Source organism: Haliotis rufescens, unplaced genomic scaffold (genome assembly GCF_023055435.1).
Source record: "Haliotis rufescens isolate VD_foot unplaced genomic scaffold, xgHalRufe1.0.p SCAF_26, whole genome shotgun sequence".
NCBI lineage: Eukaryota > Metazoa > Mollusca > Gastropoda > Lepetellida > Haliotidae > Haliotis > Haliotis rufescens.
This window is the reverse complement of record NW_025963957.1, coordinates 6,997,699-7,007,957: the sequence shown is the minus strand read 5'-3', so window position 1 is coordinate 7,007,957 and position 10,259 is coordinate 6,997,699. Positions and strand designations below refer to the sequence as shown.

Genomic DNA, 10,259 nt, shown 5'->3' with positions numbered 1-10,259 from the left:
TTGATATTCTCACGCAGTTGCCCTAACAGCTTCACGTAATAATAGTGTTGGCAGTTGAAGGTAGTCCTGATCTTAGATTATGTCCTGTTGAGAGACAAAACCCCTTCCATATTCATGGGAAGTCTCTGCGAAAAAGCCCGGTGTTCACGGTGTCCAAGCACCATGATATTCTACTACCACCAGTAAGACCAGACATGTCCAGATTGTTCAAATACTTTTTTAATCCAAATATCTTTGTTACATGTGGACAGGGACAGCTATAACTATTTCAGTCTCTGTTCTTGATAGACAGAGCAAACACAGCAATGTCCCGGCCATCCAGTGACTTCCTCATTTCGTAAACATTTGAAGCAGACTTGGCCCGAGTTCTGAAAGATGAAGTAGATAGATCACCGTCATGTAATAGGGATCGACCGTGATTATAGTGTGGGATTCTTTGGGGGCCTCTCCTTCAAGACATATACTTTGTTCTCTGAAAGGCGGAGCCAAACAAACACACAGTCGGCCCGGTATCACATGATACGTCCTACGAAAAAATCGAATCACTTTTTGAAATTGTATGTCCAATCTTATGTTGATGTTTAGGCGTAAAAAACATATAACAAATATTCTAATACAACCGCAACTTTAGTGCATATAATATACAAAATGGAAACTTTTCTTACAAGACGAACGAATAGTATCGGATGGAAAAAACTTTTTCTGTGTAACCGCATCACTTGATTTTCTCATGCAGCTGCAATATATAGCACCACCATAGTATCCAAACACCATGATATACGCCCGTTACCGGCCAAGAGTCTTGATATCCACCACAGTGCACAGACACCACGATGCACTACAAGTACCGTTACCTGCCTAGAGTCTTGGCATCTTTCACAGTGTCCAAGCACCATGATATACTCCGAGTATTATTACCTGCCAATGTTCTTGGCGTCCTCGATGGTCTCCGGCAGGTCTTGGTTGAGGGTCTCTGGGAGGAAGAAGGTCAACACTCCCGCCAATACCGCCGCGCCACCGAACACCATGAGGGGAAGAGCTTCTCCAAACCCTCCCTCCACCAAGATGCCCTGCAGAATGAAGTATTGTGTCAGCAACACGCACCACTACATCACATACACCATAACAAATGCTGCAGTGTCCTCACACGTACGACGAAAAGTAACATTGCTGGGGATTCATCATCTTCCCGAGGCAAGGGAGTTAACTGACTATAAAGTCCCAGTTTCTACCCTTGCCGAACTAGACTGGAATTTACTGGCTCGATCGTAGCGCCACCAGTGGTAATTACGAGTTATGTCCCTTCTATGACCACCCTACTGACCAATCAGATTCCACCTCTCATATAACTTGCATTTGCTTCAAACAAAATGGCGGCGCCCAGTCAACTGGACTTTTATAGATAGTTAACTCCCTTGTCTCGGGAAGGTGGGGATTGAGTGGAACCCTTTTACACTTTCACTGTGCTCGTGTGGTTTAATATCTGAAGCAAGCACCTGGAGGAAGTTCTCAACGTACCAGATCTACAATGTAGGGAGATATGACACCCCCAAGTCTCGAGCACATGCTCCCGGCCCCAAGCCCGACATTGCGGACGGGAGTTGGAAAGAGTTCGGCGGTGTAGATGTAGACGGTGGCGAAGGCTCCTGACGCTCCCATCTTGCCGATCAGGGACAGCAAAACGAGCGTCCACTTCGCGTCTGTGCAAAATAGGAGATTTTGAAATCAGACATTACGTGACCTGTGGAATTATTATGTCGACAGACTGATTTCATTTAATCCGCCTGACATGGACACTGTTATATATATGCACATTTCTTTAGTATTAATAGAAATAGTGCTGTGCTCAAACACAGCTATTGGTACATACCCTCTCCAGCATAGAGGACTGGGAAGATGGTTGCGAGACACGCGAGGCCCCCGCCCAGGAAGAAGCCGCAATGGAGCCACTTCCGGCCAACTCTGTCGAGCAGAAACAGTGTCAGCAGATACCCAGCTACCTCCACCAGCGCAGACAGAACGAAGTTGGTGATGACGTTGCCGCTGAGGTTGGTGACGTTCAGTGTTAAGCCGTAGTAGGTCAGACTACACACAGCCCTGTTTAACACAGACATAGATTACAAAAGTCACAGTTGAAGATTCCAGGGAAAAGGAGACGTTGAATAATGAGTACGTACCAGAGAAAAGAGATGTTGAATAAGGTTTTTGTACAATACGTAGCAGTTGATGAATGACGTATATATACCAGAGGAAGGAGGTGTTGAATAACATGCATATTAAAGAAGAAGGAGAAGTTGATGTTGAGTTGATGTTAGTAGTTGATGAATAGCGTGTAAATCCGAGAGGAAGGAGACATTGAACAGCGTGTATATCCTAGAGGAAGAAGACGTTGAATTGCGTGTATATCCTAGAGGAAGGAGATGTTGAATTGCGTGTATATCCAAGAGGAAGGAGATGTGAATTGCGTGTATATCCAAGAGGAAGAAGACGTTGAATTGCGTGTATATCCAAGAGGAAGGCGACGTTGAATTGCGTGTATATCCAAGAGGAAGGAGACGGTAAATAGCGTTTATATGCAAGAGGAAGAAGGATATCGTGCATGCACAAAAAGTGATTCGACATATGCCAAAACTAATTATTAAATGAACATGCAAGATGAAAAGGGTTTTGAAAGAGGTGATGAAAACGCTCGCTTACCAATGAAAGAAGAGGATGAAGCTGCGTATGGCCAGGGTTCTGTTTGTCAGCAGCTCAGACAGTTTTCCTGTTGGAGCTTTAGTCTCCTCCACATATTTGCCATCAAACATATTTTCCGGAACTGTGGTCTTGTTGACTTTCGCAAACTTCCGGATGATGACTTCTGCTTCGTCAAACCTGCCTTTGGATATCAGCCACCTTGGAGACTCTGGTATAAACCTTTAACAGAGATGAACAGACTTCTAGAAGGTTAGAACATCAGTTCCACTCGACATGGTGACTAACAAACAACCAGGACATATGCTATTGTCGTTAATAACTTATTTAAGTCTGCTTACATGGCTAGTATGGTGGACGAGTTCTTGACTATGGTCTCACTATGTCAGTTAATTGTCCCCATGGTTTTTATGTTACTCTTGAGCTGGTGAGGCAGCCTTGCTTTGTAATTAGCTCATCATACAAAACACGGCATTGACTCTTCGAATGGGGGACAGTACTACCAGTAGAAAATAGAAGAGGGTCAGGACCTCACTAACGGTACTGAGGAAGAGGGTCGGGACCTCACTAACGGTAATCAGGAAGAAGGGACTTACCACCAGTAGGAGAGGAAGAGGACCAGAACTTACCACCAGTAGGAGAGGAAAGGGTCGGGACTTACCACAAGTAGGAGAAGAAGAGGACTAGGGCGTACCACCAGTAGGAGAGGAAGAGGGTCGGGACTTACCACCAGTAGGTGAGGAAGAGGACTAGGACTTACCGCAAGTAGCAGAGGAAGAGGGTCAGAACTTACTACTAGTAGGAGAGGAAGAGGGTCAGAACTTACTACCAGTAGGAGAGGAAGAGGGTCGGGACTTACCACCAGTAGGAGAGGAAGAGGACTAGGACTTACCACAAGTAGGAGAGGAAGAGGGTCAGAACTTACTACTAGTAGGAGAGGAAGAGGGTCAGGACTTACCACCAGTAGGTGAGGAAGAGGACCAGGACTTACCACCAGTAGGAGAGGAAGAGGGTCGGGACTTACCACCAGCAGGAGAGGAAGCGGGTCAGGACTTTCCACCAGTAGGAGAGGAAGAGGGTCAGGACTTACCACAAATAGGAGAGGAAGAGGACCAGGACTTACCACCAATAGGAGAGAAGAGGACCAGGACTTACCACCAGTAGGAGAGGAAGAGGGTCGGGACTTACCACAAGTAGGAGAGGAAGAGGACCAGGACTTACCACCAGTAGCAGAGGAAGAGGACTGGAGCACATGCCAAAGTGAGGACGTAGTTGTGCCAGTCTCGGATAAAGTAGACCACACCCGACATCAGAAGCATCCCCGTCACCCAGAAAAACAGGACTAAATTTCCAGGGTACAAGCGTTTGGAAGGAGCTACCAGTTCCATTCCTGAAACAAACACACGGTAACTGTTTATCATGGTGCAGATTTAATGAGATATAAAGAGTCATGGAGAAATCCTGACGTCGTGTGTGTATATACAGTAAAAAAGCGAGAAGAGTGATGGGGTCAAAACAACAGGTCTCTAAATTCACTCACAATCCAAGCTACAAGTCAGCATAGATCATCTCAGGGTAATGTTTCGTTTCCAAATGCCAATTTCTGCTAACTAGAATATCTCTTCTAGAGGACAATCGGTGTTGACTGACCCAAGATGAAGGTGGCGATGTATACAGATGTCGACCCAACGCCATTGAGAAACCGGATGATGATGAGGGAGGCGAAGTCTTGGATGACGTAGTTGAGGAAGCCGACACAAATCATCACACACAGGGACATCATGAACGATTTCTTCCGCCCGAATCTGTCACAGAAATGAAGGGTCGCGACAAGGAAGTGAATAGTTTACGGTAAAATACGTTTATAACGAACACGCTTATAACGAACTGACAGATATTACGAACTTAATTTTTGGTCCCTGCCATTTCCTGTATAGATGTTGTATATATGCTTATAACGAACTACGGTTATAACGAACTAAAATTAGTGGTGCATTTGAGTTCGTTATAACCGTAGTTTACTGTACTTCCTTTTACTTGTAATCGTTGATTCGAATTTCATTCATAATAGAAATGATATGATACATAGAACATCAACCACTCTCGACCATCCGCCATTGGGCGGAAACGGCAAAGTTGCTGTGAAAATTGTAAGAATGGCTGACTGAAAATGACCGTTGTACAAAACGACCTAAGCACTAAGGTTACCTCATATCCTCAAGTTTTAACCTCAGGCCTTTACCAAAGTCGACTCCCTGTTGCATGAAACTCCCATACTTCATCATTGGCTAGCAACAGACTTGGCGCTAAGATCACTTTGTGCAAGTGTTACCCTAAAGTAGCCTTAGTTAAGGTGAATATTTCCGGTTGGGCCGACCCAAACTCGTGGCTAAGGTTGATGCTCCATTGAATTTCAACATGGTTACTTTCTTGTTGACGTGTGAGGAAATTGAGAAAAGGAAATTGTTGAAAAACAACGCGATTTCCGAGATCGCACCATGCAGCTGGAAAAATTGACTGACTGGGAACTAATATCTTGATGTCGACTCACACGTGAAGCCATTTTCTGTCTCGTTGACAAAGTTCGTCCAATGGTCGAAACACCATAACAGCGTTCGTACGATATGACAGTGCGATCTCAAATTCTGTTCACGTTGATATATTAAGGTAGGGGGGAATTCTTTCTGAAATGTCAATATGTAGTCTGTTATTACAAGTAAAGGTAGCTGTATTCTCACATGTCGCTGACCAGACCCTGCCCAAAGGAGCCAACAAGCTTCCCCGCCATCACCGCCATGTTGGAATGGGACCGCATCACTTTATTGTCACACACCAAGTTGAGCTGCGAGAAAGCAGATATATCTCAGGAACAAGGAACATCCTCACATTGTAAAAATAGTGATATTGTTATAAATATATTTGTACATTTAAGCCGCACGGTGCAGGCAATAATTGTATTGTAATAAATATATAATATCACATATTGTCAATACAAAAAACAAAAAAGACTAAACAAAGTTGAATTACAAATTATAACTCACATCTTCTGTTATGGTGGATGTAAACATTGATTTGTCGTACACCCATTCTCCACACTGGGACTGACTGGAGTTGTCTGCCCTTTTAGCAAGGTCTGTGACGTCATCCGTGTAGACATCACATTTGGAGTATGCGCCATCTTTAATGGGAATGGTCAAGTTGACCAGACGACGATGGTTGTCTCCCTGTATGGCGTAGGTGTCGTTACTGAGGCCGGGGACTGCACATCTATTGTCGGGAAACAGAGAAGAAAAATAGCATGAAAATAGCAAATTGAATAAATGGTATCAGCTCGAGGTCAACATCTTCCTGAGGCAAGAGAGTCATCTGACTGTTAAAATCCAGTTTCCACCCTTGCGGAACTCGGCTGGAATTTCTGGGCTCGATCGTAGCGCCACCAGTGGCTATTACGAGTTATGTCCCTTCTATGTCCCCCCTAATGGCCACCTCTCACCTCACTTGCATTTGCTTCAAACAAAATGGCGGCGCCAAGACGATCCAATTGATAATCAAATACTTTGTTGTAATAAAACCGGCCTTACTTCGCGAAATGCATCACGTGAACAACTTGATTAAAAACATGAAAAGGTTTGGAAAATATCTGATGACGCCGTGTTGCAAATCCTGCAGTCGACCGAAATCTGCACAACAGTTTACAAAAACGGATGTCGATTTCGTTACGCGATTTTGATTAGACTATTGAAATAGAATCGTTAATCCAGCCAGTATATACCTGCATATTTCCAGCCTAGTTCGGTAAGGTTGGAAACTGGAATTTTACAGTCAATTAACTAACTCCCTTGCCTCGGGAATATGGGGGTCAATTATTGTTTTCGAACTGACACAATTACTGGTGGTGCAATTGGACTGTTACATCTGAGGGGACTTTTACAGTGTGAAGACACGGAGAGTGTTATCTGTGAGGGGGTATGTACAGTGTGAAGACATGGAGAGTGTTACCTGTGAGGGGGTATGTGCAGTGTGAAGACACGGAGAGTGTTCCCTGTGAGGGGGTATGTACAGTGTGAAGACACGGAGAGTGTTACCTGTGAGGGGGTATGTACAGCGTGAAGACACGGAGAGTGTTACATGTGAGGGGGTATGTACAGTGTGAAGACACGGAGAGTGTTACCTGTGAGGGGGTATGTACAGTGTGAAGAAACGGAGAGTGTTACCTGTGAGGGGGCATTCAGCGTGAAGAAACGGAGAGTGTTACCTGTGAGGGCGTTGGTACAGTGTGAAGAAACGGAGAGTGTTACCTATGAGGGGGTATGTACAGTGTGAAAACACCGGAAAGTGTCAGGAAGGCAGTCATCGCCGAGGGGAGAAATATCAAGAACAGGAGTCTCTTCTGATAAGTCCCGAACTCCCCGACCTGCGTCAGAATCTCGTCGAAGGTCTTCATGTCGACTCCTTTGATGTGTTCACTAGGTCACCATGCAAAATGAATAGTTGCATGACATTAATCATTCCACTTCAATAGAGTCTGATGTTGTTTGTTTCTTGTTTAACGCCACACTCAACAATGTTTCCAGTGAGTGAAATCATGAGCATCGATCTACACGATTGGGATACGATGACATGCATCAACCAAGTCAGCGAGCTTGACCACCCGATCCCGCTAGTTGCCTCTTACGGCAAGCATAGTCGCCTTTTACGGCAAGCATGGGTTGCTGAAGATGACTTATAACCCGGAATGGGACCACAAGCGTATACATATGTATAACGCTTATCGCAGGAAGAAGGAGCCGGGAGATAATCAACACGTCTTATTCTAGCCCAACAATCAGGCTTTACATATATGTAATCATTGAAAACATTTTACAATGTTAAACTATCCTTTTAAAAACCATGAAACATCATGTGACTGTCGCCAGTATACAACGATTGGATTGTACCTTTGGTGTGCGTGGGGAAAAGTCCGCTCGACTTGTCCGGCAGGCTGAGATCCCGTCTTTGTGTGAGGATAACAAATGCCCCTGTAGGTAATAACGCACACGCCTCAGACTGGGTTTCATCGACATGAATTATCTTGTCATGTAAGGTAAGCACTGGCACATCTCTGAGTCGTTCTTTCATCTTACAATGTTTGATCAACCAACAGCCATGAAACGTTAGTGTTGACCTCAAACACCAGTGGTGACCTCACATGTCATGTCAACAGGGGACGGGAGGGGACATGCCACACACGTGATAAGAGTGGCCACTTCACTATCTAATAAACTGTTATAGAGGATATAACATTAGCATCTTATTTTTATTTTATTTTTTATTTTTTTGTTCCATTCTTTTCAGTCACGTGTGGCAGAGATGGAGGGAAGAGAGGCATTCTGGGCGGTTTGGTTTAAAAGAAGAAAAATGAAAAGAAAGAAAAAAAAAAAAAAACATTACCATCGATGCCTATGCTTTTATAATAAACCTTATGACCTATAATAACCTTTAAAGGTTTGTTTGGTCAAGGCTAATTATAATTCCTAGAATTAGTTGTCGGGGAATTAGCGAGGGACCGCACACCTTAAAACAACCAAGAGAAGCATCTATTAGTGGCCAGTTTTTATTCCGTGTGTCTCATCAGTCATTTACATATCACAATAAAACATAAACAAAGTACAACCTAAGACAATTAAAGTATTCCGCAAATTATGAACTAACAGTTACAGTATAAATCTTACAATGTATCATACAATAAACAATTGCATTTAACAATAAAACGAAGACACTTTACATTTGGTTGAAAATATAATACACGTGATATAGCGCAATTAAGGACAATGTATTTTAAATAAATAAGATAACTCTTCGATTAGACACGTACTAGATATGTGTTACCAAAAACTGAAATAATCTTAAATGATCTTTGCTATTTATGAAGAACGTAATGATAAGCGTTACTTTAAAATACCCAGCAGAGTGAGTGAGTGAGTTTTGTTTAACGCCGCTTTTAACAGTATTCCAGTTATATCACGGCGTGTCAGCTTAATGTGGGAGGAAAGCCCGAAGTGATGAAGGTCTCAGGCGTTTACTACTTCGGTGAACCCACGAGCTGACAAACCTAGAAACGTAATTGGGGCGAACCGGGATTCGAACCCACAATCATAGGTTTCTGGCGTGCCCAAGGGACGCAACTCTGCACAGCGAATCGCGGCGCCTTAGACGACTGGGCCACCCGTGCCCCCAATATACCCAGCAGAAGATATCCTGAACCGAATAATAAGAATACACATACATTAATAGATATCTTACCGATTACTAAAATAATCTTACATGATCTTTGATGTTTATGAAGAACGTAATGATGAGCTTTAATTTAATACAACATTACAGAATACAACTTAAACCGAATAATAAGAATACACAAATATTAAAAAATATCTCACCCATTACTAAAATAATCATACATGATCTTTTGATGTTTATGAGAAACGTAAAGATGAGCTTGACTTCAATACAACCTTACGGAATACAACTTAAACCGAATAATAGGAATACACAAATATTATTAAGATTTCAATCTGCTAATTAAATAATATGGCCACATGTTTTATATCTAAACTACCGTTAATAACCAAACGTCATATGCCCGACGGCATGTCATTGTATGTGTACAATGTAGACATAAATAGAGCTTAATAATACTGAAAATATAGCAATACATGAGCAGCTGAATTAAACAACAAGTGTTATGTGTGCTCACGGGTTTTGCGTGTACAGTATAGTTGCCGCGCTTAATAAGTACATTGTTTAAACATTAATTACATCAAGGGTAGTTTGAATCATTTGAATGGAACACACGCAGTAATCATTTGGAGATGCATTCATTTACATACACTTCAATTGCAGACATTCAATAAAATATACAATTGACAACAGATGCACAAGAACTACTTTGCTTCCACGTGCCCGATTATGTGTAATTTTAATTTGCTGAACCAATGTCTAAAAACGCTATCATATTATATTTTATACTATTTTAATATACACTATATTGTTAGATTGTTTCTCGTGCTACATGATCTAACCTAACTATAATACTAACTTAACTGGTTACCTTAATCATTATTGCCTAATTTAAAATGTTGATTATATTCAAAGCAACTAAGAATATAGAATGCAATAGAAAACAGGAAAATAGGAATATAGTTTAAGAACATACAATATATATGAAGTGAACATATCTTACCTTGAGACAACCAAGAGAAGCATCTATTAGTGGCCAGTCTTTATTCCGTGTGTCTCATCAGTGAGGTACCCGGAATAAGGTCGTTATCTGTACCACCGATGCTCTTAGGTCCTGATATGGTCACATTTTCAATTATCACTTACTTACACAATACCTACGCAATGTTGCTAATCTAACGTGCTGACTATCTGAATTAAGAGATTACCTCGCAGTTTTGAAGGACATGAGTATGCAGAAATGACTAAAATTACATAAGTTTTCTCGGATATCGCGTTATCATAGAGTAATGTTTACTTCTCTCGCTGGACATGTAGTCTTAACGCTTAATACATAATGCCTATCAACT

At 42.3% G+C, this 10,259-nt stretch overlaps 1 protein-coding gene across 1 annotated transcript; it reads right to left on the bottom strand.

Moving 5' to 3' along the window:
* Positions 1–201: 201 nt before the first annotated feature.
* On the bottom strand, positions 202–9,979 carry LOC125371654 (organic cation transporter protein-like). The gene is made up of 12 exons (XM_048402496.1): positions 9,914–9,979; positions 7,632–7,712; positions 6,993–7,160; positions 5,736–5,961; positions 5,433–5,536; positions 4,345–4,499; positions 3,916–4,084; positions 2,698–2,916; positions 1,871–2,097; positions 1,519–1,700; positions 919–1,070; positions 202–368 (listed from the first exon to the last, which is right to left on the bottom strand). The coding sequence occupies exons 1-12, from the start codon at positions 9,934–9,936 to the stop codon at positions 269–271; spliced, it is 1,806 nt and encodes a 601-aa protein (XP_048258453.1). The 5' UTR covers positions 9,937–9,979; the 3' UTR covers positions 202–268.
* Positions 9,980–10,259: the final 280 nt, after the last annotated feature.